Source organism: Plecotus auritus, assembly GCF_963455305.1.
Source record: "Plecotus auritus genome assembly, chromosome: 4".
In the NCBI taxonomy this organism is placed as follows: domain Eukaryota; kingdom Metazoa; phylum Chordata; class Mammalia; order Chiroptera; family Vespertilionidae; genus Plecotus; species Plecotus auritus.
This window is the reverse complement of record NC_137775.1, coordinates 128,580,692-128,600,906: the sequence shown is the minus strand read 5'-3', so window position 1 is coordinate 128,600,906 and position 20,215 is coordinate 128,580,692. Positions and strand designations below refer to the sequence as shown.

The following is a 20,215-nucleotide window of genomic DNA, read 5'->3' as shown; positions in this document are numbered from 1 at the left end:
AATTCCCTTCATTAGACTATTTTGATTACCATGCTCGTCCTGCTGCCGGTGGGTCTGATACCCACCTTTTGTCCTAGAAATGAAGTTCTGCTCTTATCTCTACTCCCCAGGGAACCCGGTGTCCATTTCCCTGAAATCAACAGCACCTCCCAGTATAATGGCCACAACACTCTCTTAGAACATGCTGCTGATTCCCACAACAATACCCCAAATTTTAATAAAATCCAAGACACCATCTATAATAATAAAAGTGTAATATGCTAATTAGGCTGGAAGTCCTTCTGGACGTCCTTCCGGATGAAGCCATGGCAGCGGGGGCCGAGGCAGCAGCGGCGGGGGCCAAGGCGGTGGCAGGGGCCAAACCCCTTGCACGAATTTTGTGCATCGGGCCTCTAGTCAATGATAAAATACACTATTGTTTCATGAGCCACTGGGGGAGGGGCACTGGCTAAGTGTAGTGACCTACAGTAATTTATAACACACTCTTATCAGAGACATGAAAAAAACGTGCATCTTAGGACTCATGAAATACAGTATTTCTCAAAACCTTGGTAGAGGGAGTCATTTGAACTCTTTCAAAGACCAAAGTTAGAACGTGAGTGACCAGATCATACATGATAATCCACTCTAACACTTCTATTAAGACCTTGGGTTCTTCCTATTCATTTTTTTAAAATTTATTGGGGTGACATTGATTAATAAATGTATACAGGTTTCAGGTATACAGTTCTACAATACATCATCTGTATGCTGTGTTGTGTGCTTTCCACTCCAAGTCAGGTCTCCATCCATCACCACCAGTTCCCCATGGTCCACTGCCTCTTCACTCACTGCTGGCTTGGAAGCAGCTGATCCGTGGCAGCGCAGCCCACACTGTGCTCCAGCCACAAGGGAGCCGGAATAGCCAATATTGGGCCTGCTCAGCATCTACAATAGGAGACAAAGCCTGCTGCCATCCATCACACTGTGGGAAATTCCCAGATACAGAAAAATGGTAGATTCTGATTGGCTACAAAGAATGGTGAAGGTCCACTGTACCCTTCCCACCCTTCCTCCCGTCTGCTCAGGACAGATTCCCCTTTTCACTTAGCACATCGGCAGGTAGTTGATCTGTCTCCAAAATATAGAATTGTTCGTCTCTTGTGTTAATAACCTAATGCTATTGTCCATTTCCCCTGGATCGCTGTTGTAGCCTGTCCTCCCACCTCCACACTTTCTCCCTTCCAATCCATGCAGATTCTCCAAAGCAGCAAGTATAAATCATCCGATAAAACTCCTTTGCTTTAAAACCTTCGGTGGCTTCTTTTTTAACTTAGAATAAATCTAAAATCCTTATTTGATCTCTAAGGAGGGTGATCTTACTTCTCATTTTGCTTAGGATGTGATTTCTAAGAGAGAGAGCCTCCTTGTATTCTCAGAGATATGTAGCTTGGACAGTAAGTTAGTGTCACTTTACCTAGAAGGCCCTGTGTTTTCTGAGCCCTATCTCTGCCACCCCCTTCCTCACTAAATGCCACTCACACTTGTCTTCTCTTCGCTCTTCTCTCTACTTTGGAGCCTTTGCAGGTTCTGTTCCTTCCACTGGGTATACTTTTCCTCCCATTTCCCCACATATCCTTCTCCTTGTTATCCTTTGAGTCTTAGCTTAACACTCACCTCGGAGCTCCTTTCCTTAGCGCTCTGTCTAAACAGCTCTGCCGTGTTCTCTGTATCATTTCCTTGTTCATGTCACAAGAATCTGAGGTTCCCAAGTTCTGTCTACTTGTTTCATCGCTGCCTTACTCACTGGAATGTAAGCTTCCTGAGGCCTATGTTTTATTCATCGTTGTATCCCAGGGCTGAACAGAGAACCCCTCATGGAAGGGCTCCCTCAATAAATAATTTGTTAAACAAACAAGTAGAGGACTTTCATTTCCTGACCCCCTGACAGGGTTAAGCTACTGCGCTAACCAGTCCGAGCACGCTGCACTGTCCCCGCTTCGTGGTCTCACTGTTACTCTTAAGTAGTAATTTGTCATGTGAGCTCGATTGTCAGCTTCTTCTTCCAGATTGAACCACCCTGAGAACAGGACTGTCTCTCTCCTGCTTAGAACAGGGCCGTTCAACAAGCAGGGGTCTTTACAGATGTAAAGGGGTCTCCTCAGGGTCATGTGCCTGGGAGCTGGGGAAGGAGGCCCAGTGACCCCGCAGCCTGGGTCTGGGGGGACGGATTGAAAACTTCAAGGGCCCGTGCATGGGGTCAATGGAGAGGGCAGGGAGTCCACGGTGGGCTCCACACGCAGCAGGACTAGTAGCTGGCCTCGCCTTTCATTTGGCAGTTTCCTTGACTTGGCTTCGCTTTCAGTCTCCCGGTGAGAGGCTTCTTGAACCCCAGAAAAATCTGGGCACGTCAAGGGCCAGGCCTTCAGGGAGGCAGATGGCAGAGACACAGTAAGGTCCCTGGATCCTGGGGAAGCTGGGGCAGGGGGCAGAGAACACTGCCAGCTAACACCCTAACTCGTTCTGTGTTGTCCTTGTGAACAGACACCTCAGCCGCAGACGTACCTGCAACCACAGGCAAGCCAAACCCGGTTCCAACCACAGCCAGCCAAAGCACAGCTGTAGCACTGGCAAATCAGGGCACATCACCCAGTGTCCCAGGGGTGGCTTCAGCCCCAGCCCCGCAAAGTGCAGCGACAGCATCCAGTGGCGGAGATCAGAAAGCAGACTCAGGCGACACTACCACCATTGTGGATGGCCTGCAAGGTTCAGGCCAGACTACACCTATACCATCGGCTGCTTCGACGACAAAGCCCAAGCCGGAAACCACAAGCATCCAGAATGAAATGAAAACTACAGCTCAAGCTGGGACCCCAAGTAGTGTTACTACAAACATCATGACCACTAAGCAAGGACATCATCAGGCGACCACTCAACCTCCACATGTGGTTAACATCCCAGATACCACTTCTGCTGGTCCTTCCTTGACCACCTCAAGCACTCAACAACCAACCCCGGGCCCTGGGACTCTGAGTCCCCCAGGGAGCTCTCCTGAGGGGCCAACCAAAATGACTACAGCTTCCAGGAGCCCAGGGACCACGCAGACAGGGGACGCAGGCACATCTCAGGGGACATCTACCCCAACAGGTAAGTAATGCCTTTTATTTTTCAAGCGAGAAGAAACTTTTATTTATTTATTATTTTTTAAATCCTCAGCCAAGGATATTTTTAATTGATTTTTAGAGAGAGAGGAAGGGGAGGGAGGGAGGCAGAGAAAGAGAGAGAGAGAGAGAAAGAAAGAGAAGGCCATCGACGTGAGAGAGAAACATCAATCAGTTGTCTCCTGTATGCACTGCAATCAGGGATAGAACCTGCAGCCTTTTGGTGTATGGGATGATGCTCCAACCTACTGAGCCATCTGGCCAGGGCAAGAAGAGACTTAAATACTTAAAATCTATACAGTTGTTCAGCTGGAAGATGGAGATCCATGCTCAGGGTTAAACATTGTTAAAGACACGCCACCTTCACTCAGCCCGGAGTGTCCTGAGCGTCGTATTGTGCCCCGCCCGGCTGAGCACAGATACAAGCCAACTGTGTGCTCGTGGGCGGGACTCGTGGGTAGCAGTGGCGAGGTATTATTAGAAATTCTCCAGAACAGTCTTTCTCCAATATGTTTGATGGCAGTCTATAAGGAATACATTTTGGTTTTACACCGTGATGCAGGACACATATATGTAAAACGCATGTAACAACATATAACTGATACAAATTTCCACTAATCAGGGCTTATCCTTACCAGACGTGACACACCCTGATATTTCCTATTTTATTCCGTTTCCTCTTTCTTTTTAAGTGCTGGTCTTAACCCAGTAAATTAATTTCGGAACTCACTGATGGGTCATGAGCCTCATGGTCATGACCTATGTCAGAGGTATTGCATTAGAACTTCTGAGTGCAGGCCTCAGGATCTGCAATTTCAAGCTTCCTCAGGGAGTCCAGGTGCATACCAAGGTTACGGACTGCCACGCCGTGAGAGGATGGTCGAATCCCGCTGTAAGAGCAAGGGCTCTGAGTCGGATGCGGCTGGATTCAAATCCTGGCTCAGCCACTTGTTAGCATATGACATTAGGCAAACCTCCAGGCTGGTTTCCGTGTTTATAAAGCAGGGATAATCATGGTACCTGCCTCCTAGGGTTGTTGTGAGGGTTAAATAAGACAGCGCCTTGGAAGCACTTAGGACAGTCCCTCCAGGAAGTCAGCGCCTTGGTGCATGTTAGCCATTGCTGCTGATGTCACTGTCATTGTTGTAACTTCTTTCATCTGTTCTCACGCTGGCTCCCCCAGTCCAACCCACCCTGCACCAGGTTGCAGGAATTGCCCTCTGCCTTTTCTTCCTCCTGGTTTGCTTACTCCCGCTTGCAGTCCAGGTGGGCTAGGGGGTCGGGGGAGGGGGGATAAGACCAAAGGACCCAAGGAAACTAAGAACAAGAAAGGCTGTCCTTTTCTCTTAAAGGTACTACTCATCTTTTCTCACAACCTTTGTTTTCCCAATGACAGCCCCATTGGTTACCTCACAAGGAAAACAACCGATCTCCAGCAATATGCCAGCCATCACGGGGACCCTTTCCTCCGTCGCTGGGACCTCTACTGGGGCCTCTACGTCTGAGCCCCCGCAGCCGGCAGCACCTTCATCAGGACCCGCGGCCACGTCTCCTGTGGGACCCTCAGGCTCCAGCATTCCCCTGGCTCCAACTGCCCCCCAAGACTCCAACATCCCATCTTCCACCTCAGCTCCTGGGCATGGCAGGGTAAGTCCAGCAGGGATGGGCCACAGAGAGCCCAGACCCAGGTAGGGAGAAGGGGCTGGCTCTCCGAGAAGAGCATTTCTCTTCTTCCCTTCAGCCCTGGGCCCCTGGCGAGGGCAGCAGGAGCAGCCGTCCAATGGCCCTGCTCCCTCCTGGCTTTGCTAGCTGGCTTAGATGGGCGGGACACATCTGGCTCTGACTCTCTGGCCCATCCACGCTCCCGATGCCAGGAACTCCTTTGTCTCACCCAACCAGGGGGGGAGGGGAGGAGTCAAAGATGAGGTCCTGTCCGTCTCAGCCTGAACCTTAATCCAGTGGCTTCTTACAGGTAAAATGTGAGTCTCCGGAAAGGCTGAATGAGAAGATGCTCATCCTGAACCTCACGAAAACCAGCCTCTGTGTGAGTGCCTCGCTAACCCAAGCCCCACCCTGATCCTCACCCCAAATGCAGTTCAGCAGCAGCAGGGTTAAGGAAGGTGGGAATGAAGGAAGCATTCCTTCAGAAAAGGGGCTGAGATGTGTTCACTTTCCTGGCCTTGTTTTGTCCTATTAGGAAGTAGCCCCATCCCGTCTTATAGAGGGAGGAAGTGGGGTTCAGGTGCCGCTATGTGAAGCCCCAACCCCAGGGCAGTGGCAGGGCCAGGAGCACCAGGCGTCCTGGGCTTTCACTGCGCAACTATTCACATGCTCTGAGCATCGGGAGACCCCAGTCCTGGTTCTTGTTTGCCTCTAGCTCAGGGTAATGTTTATCTCTGTGGGCTTCAGTGGCCTCCAGTGAAAATGAGAAGCTTAGTCTGCTAACCCGCCCTGTTCTTATCGTCTGGTTTTCTGTTTCCTGGGCCATGGCTTCACGAAAACTAGAGAGAATCTTCCTTTAACCTGAGGAATCAGAGCTCCTGAGCATCAGAGAGCCATTGCCAAGTTGTTCTCCCCGGCGGAGTGGCGCGTGTGTGTGCACGGGAGTGGGGTGGCCTGAAAGCCAGAGTGTAGCCTCCTGTGGGTTTTACTCAGTACCTAAGTGGCTGAGCCCTGCGAGTGCAGGTGATGGATGGCTCACTGCTGCCCTCTTCTGGTCAGTGCTTGTTTTTGCAAACACCCCTAGGAACGAGACTAGATGGTTTCTCAAGAATGGAGAACTTGGGTTTGTAGCACTTCAATGCCGCCTGTATTTTCTACAGTTGTCTCCTTTTGGGTGCCCATTTTGCTGGCATTTTCCAAGCGAACTTTATTTACAAAAACATACATTTAGACGAGAGTTTTGAAAGGGGAGCAGTGTTCCCCTGAGGTTGGACTTCCTGGACCAGGCACCAATCTCATTGTTGGCAGGCTGTCACATTTTCCCCTGTTGCTATGAAAGGCAGGTGGGAAGCCCTGGATCCTTACCTGGTGTCAGGCTGGGGAATTAGTAAGCCTAAGAAAGGCCAGGTCGAAACCCAGCAGTTGGTTTGTGGGGATCCTGAGGTAAGCCAAACCAATAGTCCTTTCTTCATCTCGGTCCCTTATTCCAAAATCAGGTCAGAGAAATGCCAGCTCGGTGCCTCTAGATGGCATGGCAGGACTGGGCAAAAGCTGATACACTTTGCTTCTTCACCCTCTGCCCTAAGGCCATGCCAGCCAGGCTCTGCTGCCTAGACATATAGAAAACCCCCTTCCAAGATGTCCCCTTCTGCATCTTCAGGATACTCCCCAGCCCCCTGTTCAGTGTTGGCCCTGCCTTTCATGCTGTCAGCCTACTTATAATTTCAGAGGGTCTTAGCCTAGGGCAGTGGTTGGCAAACTGCGGCTCGCGAGCCACATGCGGCTCGCGAGCTGCGGTTTGCCACTCTGTTGACGAATGAGTTTGCCGACCACTGGATAGGGGCCTAATCACAAGGAACAGCAGCAGCCTGTAATTATTGGGATCGAGAGTCTAGGTCAGTGGTCGGCAAACTCATTCGTCAACAGAGTGGCAAACTGCGGCTCACGAGCTGCATGTGGTAAGCCACATACTTTATTTACAAAAACATACATTTAGACGAGAGTTTTGAAAGGGGAGCAGTGTTCCCCTGAGGTTGGACTTCCTGGGCCAGGCACCAATCTCATTGTTGGCAGGCTGTCACTGGGTGTGGGAAGCCTGGAGAGAGATGATGAAGGGCATTAGGGTGAAAGGCCTTGTTCCACATGGACAAGATAAACAGGGTGAGGGACTGGTGGCAGAGAGGTGCACGGGGCGTGGCGGGCAGGGTCTGTCCTGCAGAGCAGCACAGATCTCTGAGCTCCTGGCTGGCCTGGGAATGGCCCCAGCTGAGGCTGGCGAGGGAAACAGGTTCGTGCTGGGCGGCAGCACTCTGTCAGCCCTGCTTCTGAAGGGCAGCCCCACAGCCTAGGCTGCTGTAGACTCCCTGAGGAATCACCTGTGGTCTCCCACTCCAGGCGGGGGACCCCAAGAACCCTCTGGATGACAAGCTGGTCACACTTCTGTGCCGAGCAGCAAAGGCCAACTTCAACCCAAGTCAAGATCAGTGCCATATACACTTGGTGCCTGATCCAGAAACCCAGGCCGTGGCAATCAAAGAAATCACTATCCTGAGTGAGTTGGGGGCAAAGAGGGGCTGAGCCCTTTGTGGGGTGGGGATGGGGTGGGAGGGGTGACAGCTCAGGAGACCTAGAGATGGGTCAGCGCCGGTGCTCCCTCAGTTCTCTAAGAATCGTCAAGCCGTCCCCCTCCCAGGCCGCACCAGAGGCCCCCTCCCAGGCAGCTCAGGAGGTGGGGATACAGCATGTCCTCCTGTTGGGGCCCCGTCTGTCCCTCACCAGATCGCTGAGCCAGACTACTGAGGCAGTGTTTTTCCCTCCCCACAGCTAACCTCCTGCCCAAGGACCTCTATGAGCCGCTGAAAGACAAATGGGATGACCTGAAGGAGGTAAGGGGCTCCTCCCATGTGCTAGGACTGAGGGGTCAGGAGCCTATCCCTCAGAAGTCCCCAGTTACTTTGCTCCACATCATCTCTCATTGTAGAGGCACCTCTAACTTGCAAGCATCTAGAAGACAGGAGGATGAGAGAGGGGACAGCAGGGTGGTGTCCTAGGCCCCACCACACCCTTAGCAGAAGACCTCTTGCATGAGTGGGAATTCAGAGAGAGGTGGCCTGGCACCTGTTCTCTGCCATACACACACCTTCCTCTCTCCTGGCCAGGTGGGAGTCAGTAACATGCAGCTGGGGGGCCAAGGACCACCGGAAGAGACCGAGGACCGGTTCAGCATGCCCCTCATCATCACCATCGTCTGCATGGCATCCTTCCTGCTCCTCGTGGCAGCCCTATACGGCTGCTGCCACCAGCGCCTCTCTCAGAGGAAGGACCAGGTGAGTACTCCCTGCTCCTAGCCAGGGACTCTCACCCCACTGTTCCCATGGAGGGGTCAGTGAGTGGGCCTGGGACCCTGGCAGACACCACCCTTCTAGGAAATGGACTCTTTCATGGACAGTTAAAGCGGCAGCATGGTGGGAGGGAAGAACATGGGCTTCGGAGTCAGAAAGACTTGGTTTAAGCCCTCGCTCTGTCTCTCTTGTCTATGTGACCTTGAGCAAGTCATATAGTCTCAGCACCAGGTTTCTCATCTGCATAATGGGGAGAAGATCCACCTTGCCGAGCTGCTCTGAGGAGTCCCTGAAGTCGGTGGGTGTAGGCACGCCTTTTGAGCCAATTCTTCCACTCACCTCACTGGGATTCCCATCATTCCGCTTCCACCCAGACCCTGGTTCTCAGCCCTGGCTACACAGTGGGTGAGCTCTAAAACAATTCCCATGCCTACACGGCATTTGAAACAGAATCTCTGCATCACTGTATTTGCTAAAAGCTTCCCAGGTGACTCCATTGTGCACCCAGGGTGTATCTCAGGTGAGACGGAGAAAGCTCTGGCTCCAGATGGCCACGGTCTGCAGCAGAAGTGGCTGCACGCTCTGCTGGGCCCATCTTGCTCTGCCTAGAGAGGCCTTCAGCACCCGGTCTGAATAAAGTGTGTCCTTCCCAGTTCAGTACAGTGGGGTGAGACAGGCGCCTGGAGAGTAAGGTTCGTGGGGAGGGAACGGAGGAGAGAGCTTGGAGGACTTTGGAGAACAAAGTCCATTTCCACTCACACAAGTAACCAGGGCGAAGGCAAGGTGAGCTGGGAACTTGAGGAAGCCCTTGTCTCCTGCTAGCCCGGAGGCAGGCCAGTGGTCAGGGTGGCCTCCAAGAGTACTTATTGCTCACACTAGCCAAATGGCGGTTCCTGGATTATAGGGGTACCTGTGTTACAGTAAAGGTAATAGCCCCCACAGATTACCTTCACTCCTCTTCCCCACTCTAGCAACGACTCACAGAGGAGCTGCAGACAGTGGAGAATGGTTACCATGACAACCCAACACTGGAAGTGATGGAGACCTCATCAGAGATGCAGGAGAAAAAGGTGGTCAACCTTAATGGGGAGCTGGGGGACAGCTGGATCGTCCCCCTGGACAACCTGATCAAGGATGACCTGGACGAGGAGGAGGACACACACCTCTAATCAGGTCTGCTGGCGCCGCCGACAGGGCACAGAGCTCCAGACTGAACCACCTCAAGTGCCAACTGGACAGGGGAGGAAAGTCCTTCCCACGTGAGGGAAAGACTGGGGGTGGGGGGATGCGCAGACTCAGAGGGACCTGCCCTCCAATCCCCACAGGGCCTTAATATTTCCCTTTTCAAGCTGAACAAATCACATTCTGTCTAGATTCCTCTTGTAAAATAACCCACTAGTGCCTGAGCTCAGTGCTGCTAGAAGACGAGGAAGAGAAATAAAAGAAAGAGCCATATGAGGGACCTTAGGGATCATCTGGTAGAATCCCTTCGTTTCGCAGATGAGATGACTGAGGCCTACGGAGGGTAAGGTCAAGATCACACAGCCGCTTGGCGACAGAGTCAGGATGAAAACAGACTCCTTCAGATCAGTGCTCATCCCCACCTTGCCACCTGCTCGGATCACTGGCGCCCTCCCTCCGGAGCTGCCTGGGCAGGGGTGAGGCTGCAGTCTATGGATGGATGGGGCAGAAGGGAGAGCAGGGCCAGGTCCTGTCTCAGTGGGATCTGATTACTTGAAAGTCTGGGTCCCAAGGTCGGTGTCCTACCCCAGCCTCGTCTGTCAGTGTTCCCATCCCCATTCCTCTTTCCCCTCCCTTCACTCAATTTTTATTCCCACTCTGCCTTGGTGCCCTGGGACTCACAAGTCATTCATGACCTTGAACCCCTTGTTCTGAATTCTGGCTTCTTGGCCTTTGCTTAGGAGGTTGGGACGTAACCCACACAGGACTCCCAGTGTGAACGAGGTCTGTGAAGGGGTCTGTCTACAGTGAGCAGCAGGGGAAGCCCTTCCTCCCGGAGTGGGTCCTGCCCATCACCACAGGCTTCTCTGTTCCTTTGGCCTCCCATTCCACCGGGGACTTCAATCCACAGCAGCTACTGAAGGCAAAGTGTTCCTAGTTTGTTGTTTACTGCTCATCAGATGGGGTGAGACCCAAGCTAGGGACCCCCTTCCCCTGAGATCCAGTGTGAATGAGCAGCTTCAGGAAGGACCTCCCCGGTCTCCAGCCAGCAGAGAGGTGTCCTAAAGAGACAATCGGGTGAAACAGCCACAAAGGATGGGCTTTCTCTCTCTGTCATAGGAAACTCAGGGACTTTTCAAGTTGCTGAGCATTTTGTTATTTTGATGTATCTGTTTGTTTGATTTTCAGTCCAGCCCTCTACTGCCCAAGGCCAAAGCTCAATTTATAGGGAGACTCTCAGGCAGGTAATCTCACCGATTGCGAGTCTCCTGAGCCCCAGGGATGAGCGGTGAGCGTTTTAAGGTGCGCACGGGGCAGCCTGGGAAACCAGGTATCTGTCTCTTCCCAGCAGCCTTGCTGTTCTGCCTAGGAACCGTGTCCTCTTCTTGGGTCCTGGGGGGCTGCCCAGGTGTCCTGCAGTTGCTGGTGGCATCTCAGGGAAACCAAATATTTCTCAGTGGAGGTTTGTCGGGAGAGCTCAGCAGTTAGTGCCATGGAGACGGCACATGAGGAGTGGGCAGAGTGAGGCTTAATCTGACTTTCCGAGAAGAGGGAATCCTGTGTGGAGTTTTGCACTTTGCCCAAGGTTTCTTGTTCCTGGGCCTCAATTCCCTGGAAGCAACCAGGAAGATGGGCCCAACTGCTCAGGAGAACGAGAAAAAGCCAGAACTCCAGAACCTAGAGGCAGGCCCTGCCATGGCTCTGATGAAGTCGGCTTTCTGCTTTGGGATAGGTTCTTTGTTTTAAAGGGTAAGAGCTGAGGGGGAAGCTCTATGTCCTTCCCTGGCTGCCCGATTCCTTCTTCACAGCCTTTAGCCCTTTCACCTTGGGGTTCAAGTTGGGGCTCCAATGGCTTTCCCAAGAGCTGCTAGAGAGATGCGAGGTCAACAAGGATCCAAAACCATCTGCCCTGATCTCCTCTAGTGTGTGGAGTTGGCAGGAGGGAGAACGATGCCAGTTTGGGGAAAAGAGGAAATCTTGTCATGCTGGGAAAAGACGTTTGCTTCCTTTCTGCCCCAGTGGGTTTGTCATGGCCACTGTGGGAGGGGCCAGGATTCTCCTCCTTTGCCGATTCTGGGTCGTGTTTCCCAGACAGAGCGAGCAAATATGTCTGAAAATTGGCCAAAGCCACTCCCCCCAGGCCTGGGGGGGCGGGTGGGGATAAGGGGGGGAGTGATGAAGCTTAGCAAAGCTTGGTCAAGAGGAATGACTGGCTCTGCCCAAGGAGGTACCTAAGAAGCTTTAGGCTGGTCTGGAGGCTCCTTTGTTTGGTGCATCCAAAGTGTGTTTCTCTAGCCTTTGGGGCAACTTCCGAGTCCAATCCCTTGCCTTGGCTTGCTCTTGCCACTAGACATCTATGTCAAGGCCACACGGCCGTGCGCCTGTAAAGGCCTTCCCGCCTCTTCCTGGGTTCTAACTGCTGTCGGGAAGCCAGGTCCCGGGCTGAGGAGAGGAACACGCCGGAAACACAGCTGACTGTAAACAGATTGTGCCCACAGAGAGGTTACAAACGCTCTCGAGACTGCAGTGACACACTGGTTCCCCTAAGCCACGTAAAAGGCCAGAAGCCGTGAATCTGACGATTGAACAAATCCCGTGGGAAGTGTGCTGTCACGAGATTTGTGGGAAGCCGCAAAGCTTTGGAAGGACGAACAGAATATTCTGGAATCGTGAGAGAGAATACGCGTTTAATCTAGACAGATTCCTTTCCCCCCTCTTGACAAGGAAAGCTAGCAGTTTATTTAAACTACTAGCAGTTTATTTAAACTACTTCTGAGCTTTATCCTTTTGGACAATATGCTGGAGAAACTTTGAAAAACAAGTTCAAGCTGATACATCTATAGATATTTTGGTAATGTATATAAAATGGCCACGTTAATATTCACCCAGCATTGTTTTAAGAGAGTATTCTTTGGGAAAACATTTGTAAGAGAGATGGCTTTTTTCTCTGCACAGGAATGTAAATGTCTATTTTACTAGAAATGATGTTTCTTGAATGATGACACAGTGTTTGTCTGGCATTGGGCATTTTAATTTGAAAATCGATCCTCACTCTCCCCACAGTCCACCCTGTACGGCGAGGGCTGCCGTCAGCATGCATTGGCTGGAAAGTGACAGTCCCAGGAAGGGGGTTGTAGAGACCTAGAGACCTAGTCCAATCTTTTTTTTAATCTTAAACAGAAAACCTGGAGCCTAGAAAGATAAAGTGACTTGGCCCAAGTCACATAGTTAGTGACAGAAACAGGATTAAAACCTGCGTTAGAAGCCTGCACAGTGCTCTGTGCCCCAGAGAGAACCCCTAAATTCAGGACTGCTAATCGAGCACAGGCCACCCCCGTGACAAAGGGCAGAATTCCCTTCTCCATCCTGCCCTGCAGCAAGGCAGCAGCAATAGGAACTTACTGTTCTTCTACACTTTCTCCTAGTTATTCAGGTCTAAGACTTAAATGAACAATTCTTTTGTCAAGAAAACAGCTTTGAGTGAGCTCTTACATATGCATCTGCTACTAGCGGACCAAGGATCAAAGGGAACAAGATGAGAAAAGGCCGATTCACTCAGGCCTGGTGCAAACCCAACACTGAGGGAGAAGAGGGGGTCACTATTGGATGTGGGTCTCTCTGTTAGTGGATGTTAAACCGTTTGCCCAGGAGGCTGTCTTGGTGGACAGGGGTCTGAAGTACACTGGAATTTACTGAGAAACTTCTTTGTAAAGGCTATACTTAATTATTGCCATTTTCTTACAAAAATATATTTTTGAAAACTGTACACTGTCCATTAAAGTGCTTTTGTGTAAGCTGGTCTGGTCCCAGTGTTGTGCTCTGATTGGCTTGAGTTCTTCCTAGTGCACCTGCTGCGAGCCCAGAGAGAGGAGGGGAGCTGACAGGAAGAGGGAAGCACAGGGTCCTGGAGGTGACGGGGCCTCCGGATTACCTCAGGCTGCTCTAGTCTCAGAACGAAAGGCCACTGCCCCTCACAACACTGCTTTATCACTTTCACCTCTTCCCCCTGCTTCTGCGTCAGACACAATTGTCAACCACTCAGCACCACACCCTAATCAGGTATGAAAACACCGATGGAGACAAAAAAATATTTAAAAAAAATAAATGCAGGTTCTGTCCTGGCCCCGTTCCTCCCACAAAAGGATCTATTTACTTGTCACAAGAAGCCTCTGCTTGTCCTTTATCATTTGAAGATGCTCGAAGATGCCTCAATTCTCTTCCTCTAGGTGGTGTGACTTACCTGTGTGTCCGCATGGAAGGGAAGAACTATCAGTCCCAGCTTCCAGAAGGGAACATGGATCTGGTCCATGTTCATACTTGCTACACAATCTCTTCTATTTGCCTGACTGTGCCGCTCCAGCACAGCCAAGGGTTCGGCGAGCCTGAGGGAGGGCCAGCAAAGGATGAAGAAAAGACAGACAAAGAGAATAACTGGGTCTAGGTGGATCTTCTGTGCGTGACTGAGACCACAGAACAGATCCAGACTGCAAGCTGATGCTTTATTTTATAGTCAGAGGTAAACAAGGTAATTTACAATGTTTTTGTAAGTTTCACTTGTTTTGGCAGCACTTGCTGCACCTACCACAGCCCATTAGCTACCCAGGAAAGATCTAGGGAGCTGTCACAAAATCAAGCTTAATTATGCTAAGAGGGCTGTGCTCTCCAAGCTGGGACTTGTTTGCGGCTTTGCCAGCAGGTCAGTCCGAGGCTTAACCCTATAACCGCTCCCTACATCTTGCCCTTTTAATTTTAAGCTACTAATAATGAAAGTAAAATTTAAACATCAAGAACAAAGTTCTGACTATTAAAATATTAACAAAACAATGCCAATGCAAAACCCAATAACAAAACAATGCCAATGTAAAACCCAGACATGGTTATTAATAAAACAATGCCAATGCAACACTACAATAATAGAGAAATCCAACTACAGTAATACTTTTCTACTAAATGAAAGTTTCTTTTGCTGATTTACTCAGAGTCCTTGGACTTGGCTGTGCAAGAGTTTGCAGAAGACTGGCAGCTAACCAATGCTAGCATGGCCAGAAACATGATTGAGGGAGTAGCTTCCACTTCTTGCTTTTCTGCCATCTGCTGGGTCTCAGTAGTTAACTTCTTCAGCTGACCCCATGTTGGCACCTCGGTCTCTTGTGTAGCCTTCATCATCTTCCTTTTCCACTTTGCTGTCATTGGGCAACTCTCAGTCTTTTGAACGATGGGACAAGGAGCTTCTCTGGGTCCATTGTGGTGACGTATGTAACGCTCTGGCACCCAAATTGGCTGCGCTGCTCCTTCTGAAAAGATAAAAACACAACCTCTTCCCCACATCATTACTGGATCTGGAGCAAACCATTGTCCAGTTTGTGCATCCTTCCATCGGGCTAACCCTGCGGAGGCTATTGTACAGGAGGCCCGATGCCTTTCGGTTGCTGTATGATCCTCTGCATCGCAATTCAAAAAATTTAAAGTATAAAGAAAATGACTGAGTTTGTTTTGAGGTGACATATAACATCCGTCTCCCCCTTTCTGTTTTAGTAATTGCATTTTAAGAGTACGATTTGCTCTTTACACTATTGCTTGACCTTAAGGGTTGTAAGGGATACCAGTTTTATGACAAATTTGATATTGCTGACAAAAATGTTGAAAAGCAGAACTAGTATATGTGGTTCCATTGTCTGTCTAGCTAAGGGAGGACCTAGTACTGCAAAGGCAGCTAGGCAATGATTAATTACATGCTTGACACTCTCTCACCTGGGAAGTCGCAAAGATAAAGCGGGAGCAGGTATCTACATTAACATGTACCCATCTATGCTTAATTACACACTGAGAGCACTACTTAACAATTTAACGAGCTTGCTCCCTAGAAATATGGAATTGTTTGCGTAAGGCAGCAGCATTTTGATGATGCAAAGCATGGGAGGACTGGGCAAGAGAAAATGGGGTAGCCTCTTGAAATACAGCAAGGAGGTGATCAATAGCATCATTGCCTATAGCTAATGGACCAGGGAGACCTGAATGAGATCAGATATGACCAATAAAGCAGGGAAATTTTCGTCCTCTAATGACTTTTTGAAGGTTGAAAAATAAATGAAAGAGTTCCTCTGAATTAGTGTGCCCTATAGTAGCTGTTTGAATTAGTTTGGCCATACTTACCACATAGGCACTATCACTATATAGGTTAATGGGCTCCGTAGCAAAATCTGTCAAGGCATAGATAAGAGCTTGTATTTCTACAAGTTGTGCTGAAATATAAGGGGTTTGAAAGGCCTTTGCACCTCTGCTGCAGTAGTATCCAGCTTTTCGAGAACTGGATCCATCTGTAAAAATGGTTAATGCCTGCGGTATAGGTTGTGACTTCACTATCTTTGGGAAGGTAAAGGCAGTAACTGAGAGAAATTGTAAAACCTTATTTGCTGGATAATGGTTACCAACCTGTCCGGAGAAATTAGCAAGTGCAACTTGCCAATTTGTTGATCGTTGCCAGAGCCAGTCTTGCTGTATAGCTATAAATAGCACTACAATAAGGTCAGGGTCTTGTCCCATTAATTGGCCTGTTCGAAGGCGGGCTTGAGCCATTAGCTGGGAAACCGAATCATGGAAAGAAGTTAATACCTTAGTTGGAGAATGAGCCAAATATAGCCATTCAACAACTCCAGGAGCTTCCCAAATGACCCCAGTGGGTGTATGTGTCGTAGGGAAAATTAAAACCTGTAAGGGAAGGGAGTAATCAATTCTAGTAAGTTGTGCTGAACTTAAGGCATCCTCAACTTTATGTAAGGCTGTCTTGGCTTCCTCTGTCAAGCAGCGTGGGGATGACGGAGATGAATCTCCCCTTAGTATATGAAATAAAGGGCTTAAGTCAGCAGCGGTTAATTTTTTGGCAACCTTCCCCTGTCTTGATTCCCCTGCCACATTCCTCCACTCCCTTTCTGGAGTGGGCTCTAGGCAGTCACGAATCAGGGACCACAGACTGAAAGTAGAGGCAGGCATTTCCTCTGGACCTTCAGCTATATAATGATCGCGAAGTTGTTTTCCTACCTTCTTCCATGCCTCTATATTTACCTTTTCTTCCTCAGAAAATTTGGGCAGGTTTTACTCACAAAATCCAAAAAATCGAAAAGCTGTTCATACCTCACAGAACAGCGCCTTGCTTGGAGTATAGCCTTAAGCATGGATACGCATACATTCTTTCCCTGCGATCCTGAACTTCCCATGTTTTACACCTAGCTAGTACTATATCCCTACCTTACTTACTGCGTGCGCATGCCTTGGGGCCTCCTTTCACCTGACAATTGCAGTTCCCTCACTCTCAGGTCCGCATTGAGTGCCACTTGGGCCGAACTCAGCCCCACATTGGGCGCCACTTGTGCAGCGCCAGCACAGCCAAGGGTTTGGCGAGCCTGAGGGAGGGCCGGCGAAGGATGAAGAAAAGACAAAGAGAATAAGCTGGGTCTAGGTGGATCTTCTGTGTGTGACTGAGACCACAGAACAGATCCAGACTGCAAGCTGATGCTTTATTTTATAGTCAGAGGTAAACAAGGTAATTTACAATGTTCTTGTAAGTTTCACTTGTTTTGGCAGCACTTGCTGCACCTCCCACAGCCCATTAGCTACCCAGGGAAGATCTAGGGAGCTGTCACAAGATCAAGCTTAATTATGCTAAGAGGGCTGTGCCCTCTAAGCTGGGACTTGTTTGCGGCTTTGCCAGCAGGTCAGTCCGAAGCTTAACCCTATAACTGCTCCCTACACCTGACATCTTACAGTTTACAAACATTTTTACATATCTTACTTAGGAACTATCAGCACTACCAATAGGGAAGTTAGGTACAGAGATGATGGATTCTCTCTGACATTTCACAGGCAGCTATTTAAATGGCAGTGCTAGGCCTTGGATCTACAACTTTTCTCTCTCAGTCCTATATTCTTTTTTTTTCAATACCACATTAATGCTTGAGCTCCAACAACAGAGTATATTTCTAGAATGCAACCACTGTTACAATATGATTTTATGTGGGAGTTCTGAAAGGCAGTTATCACCCTTAACGGTGGACCAGAGTTGGGCCAGGGGTATTCTGAGGTTAACTTCAAGAGTGTGCCAAAGATACAGAAAGGAATACAAGTACCAGGAACTCGGCAGGCCCCTGGGCCATGCTGGAGGCACACTGTTCTGAGAAGAGAATGACTCATAGTTTATTGTTGGCTACAAATTAGACCTCAGGCTCCATTCTCTTCCTCTCTGCCCTGCCAACCCAGAGCCACTCTCAGTTTTCATTTTTTTGTTATGCCTCTTGGTCACTCACAGTCTCCCCCAGCCTTTTTCTGGACCCCAAGGGAAAGAGCGAAGAATAGCACTGGCTATTATAGTTAACACTAGTGATGAATACTGAGATAGCTTGAAATTTTCAAAGACCTTGGCATGTTGCAGATTAAAAAGTCAATGGGATCCTGGCAAACAAGATCTGCTGCCAACATTTACTTAAGAGATGAGAAAGTGAGGCAGGGAAGTTGAGACTATGCCCGATCTGGAAATAAACGTCGGTTGCTGACTCCTGCCCTGGGCTACGCCATTCCCACGGCCCACGTTCAGAGGGCAGCTGTACATTCTATGCAACAGACATCGCCAGTGTCCCAATCTCCCCTCTTGGGGTTTGCCAACCATCAGAATTTAGCAGCACAGCAGTAGACAGGCCACCTCTACCTACAGCTTGTCTTTCTTCCCTGGAAGAATATTTCTACATGAAACTGATGGCTTTGCTTTTCCCAAGTGAAAGCTGAGGGAGGAAGTCCCTGTGAACATGAGAAGCTTCAGAGTAACAACGACGGGCTAGTCCAAGCACCATGCTCCTGCCCACCTCTCCTATGCCATAGAAAGCCCGTCTCTCCTCTTTTCTCCTTCCAAGATGTGTAAGGGGAGAGGAGAGTGTGGTGCTGAAGAAAAGCAGGAATGTAACCAACTAGTATCTAAGGCTATGCCAGGACTCACCTGGGCTTCAGGATAGCCATCACTTAGCCTTTCACACTACACCCTCCAAATCGGAAGCGTTAGTGGTAAAAAAAAAAAAAAAAAAAAAAAAAATACTGCCTTCATCTACAGAATAAAAATTCCAATTCCTATGAACTCTGTGGCTGTACGGGCACACACTGGCATTTCCTTAGTAGATGCTTGATCGGCTCCTCAGGTAACTAGAAGCTCGTGAGGCAGCACTTCCAATCCAGGTAGGTCTCCACACTCAAGGTGGGAACAGCTGGTATCGCATGGAATTCAACACAAAGCCCTCTTTGCTTACTGCTGACTTCCCACCAAAAGACAAATGTATTGAGGGAGAGGAGACTGTATCCCACATTTCCATCATTTTGAGTTAGTTCCCTGGATTAACCAAGGAAAGGCCAATTCCTTGCCTGATCACTTCAGGTTTTCCTGTTTTGAAAACAAATATCACCTACGACCCATGCTCAAAGCACACTCAAGAAATGGAAGTGATAAAGCAAGATGGATTTGATTTGTAAATTGAGGAAATATAATTATTTTGAGTAAAATCAGTTGACGAACTAATTCATTGCAAAACGTAGGACGACTAAGCCTGTGGTCGGCAAACTACAGCTCGCGAGCCACATGCGGCTCTTTGGCCCCTTGAGTGTGGCTCTTCCACAAAATACCACGGCCTGGGCGAGTCTATTTTGAAGAAGTGGCGTTAGAAGAAGTTTAAGTTTAAAAAATTTGGCTCTCAAAAGAAATTTCAATCGTACTGTTGATATTTGGCTCTGTTGACAAATGAGTTTGCTGACCACTGGACTAAGCCAAGAAAATGTAAAACAAATCAGATGTAAAGGCCAAGTGCAGGTCTTTGTTCTTGAGATCCATTTCTTTGGCATAACTCTGAGTTTATTTTTTTCAAGGCTCAAACGCTTTCACTGTGGACAGGGATCCAGAAGTTTTCCAAACTTTGCAACACCTTCAGCTCTGGGGTTCTCTTTTGTTACTATCTTTTCTACCATTAGTTTTCTCTTCCAGTTCCTAACCTATACTTGTGTTTCCCTTAAAGAAATATATAAAACAGGTAAAATTGAACTGGTCATTAACAGATTAAAAAACCTCACTTTATGAATTTGCAGTTCTTTAAAAATGAAAGCCTCCCCAGAAACTTCGTGCCAAAGGCCCTTCTACACTGTGTATCATTTTCCTCTTGGGAAGCCTGAATAAAACCTTTTTGAGGAAAAAAATGTAACAACTGCAAAGTACATAAACATTTTACAAGTTGACTTCAAAAGTAGTCTTAGCAAACAAGAGACAACTTGTAGTGTCCATATATAACTTTTTATTAAGAAAATGAACAAAATACATTCTTTCTCCATATGTACATTACATACAACAATTCTACAATTGCCATTGTTCAGCAGATCACTATGCACAAAGCAGTGTTGAAAACATTCATCAAACCTGGGGTCAGAAGATTACTGTACCAAAGAACGAAGCCTACAATGTCCACACAGATTGAGCGACAGAGGATCATGACAGGAACCAGAGACTGCAGAACACTCCACATGGCGCAACAGCGACTGAGAACAATGCCGACGCTAGAAGAGCTCTGATGCCCCAAAGCACTTCTGTGTAACAGCCACAACTAGCTCACGTCTGCTGTTCCTGAGCTCCCTCATGATTCCCATTTCTGGTTTAGGAACCTCAGGATACAGCCCTAAGCCCCCACGTGCCACCAAAGAGGGTGAACAAAAGAATGGAGCCCTGACAGGCGGCAGTTATTGCCTTCACCCGCTAAGAAAAGGAGTCTCAAATGAAATACAAAACTTCCGAATCTTAGCTGTGAGCAAAGAAATACACTTTTTGAAGAGACACCTGCTTATGTATGATTAAGGGCACGCTTGTTTCAAGGA

General features: G+C 48.9%; 1 protein-coding gene across 1 annotated transcript in view; it reads left to right on the top strand.

Annotated features, from left to right (window-relative positions):
* Positions 1–13,119, top strand: part of PODXL (podocalyxin like) — a 49,811-nt gene extending 36,692 nt beyond the window's left edge. The window contains exons 2-8 of the mRNA XM_080663164.1: positions 2,524–3,126; positions 4,537–4,787; positions 5,113–5,184; positions 7,197–7,353; positions 7,626–7,687; positions 7,961–8,128; positions 9,115–13,119. Of these exons, the coding sequence (XP_080519290.1) occupies positions 2,524–3,126; positions 4,537–4,787; positions 5,113–5,184; positions 7,197–7,353; positions 7,626–7,687; positions 7,961–8,128; positions 9,115–9,312 (1,511 nt within the window). The 3' untranslated portion in view covers positions 9,313–13,119. The remainder of the gene's footprint in view (positions 1–2,523; positions 3,127–4,536; positions 4,788–5,112; positions 5,185–7,196; positions 7,354–7,625; positions 7,688–7,960; positions 8,129–9,114) is intronic.
* Positions 13,120–20,215: the final 7,096 nt, after the last annotated feature.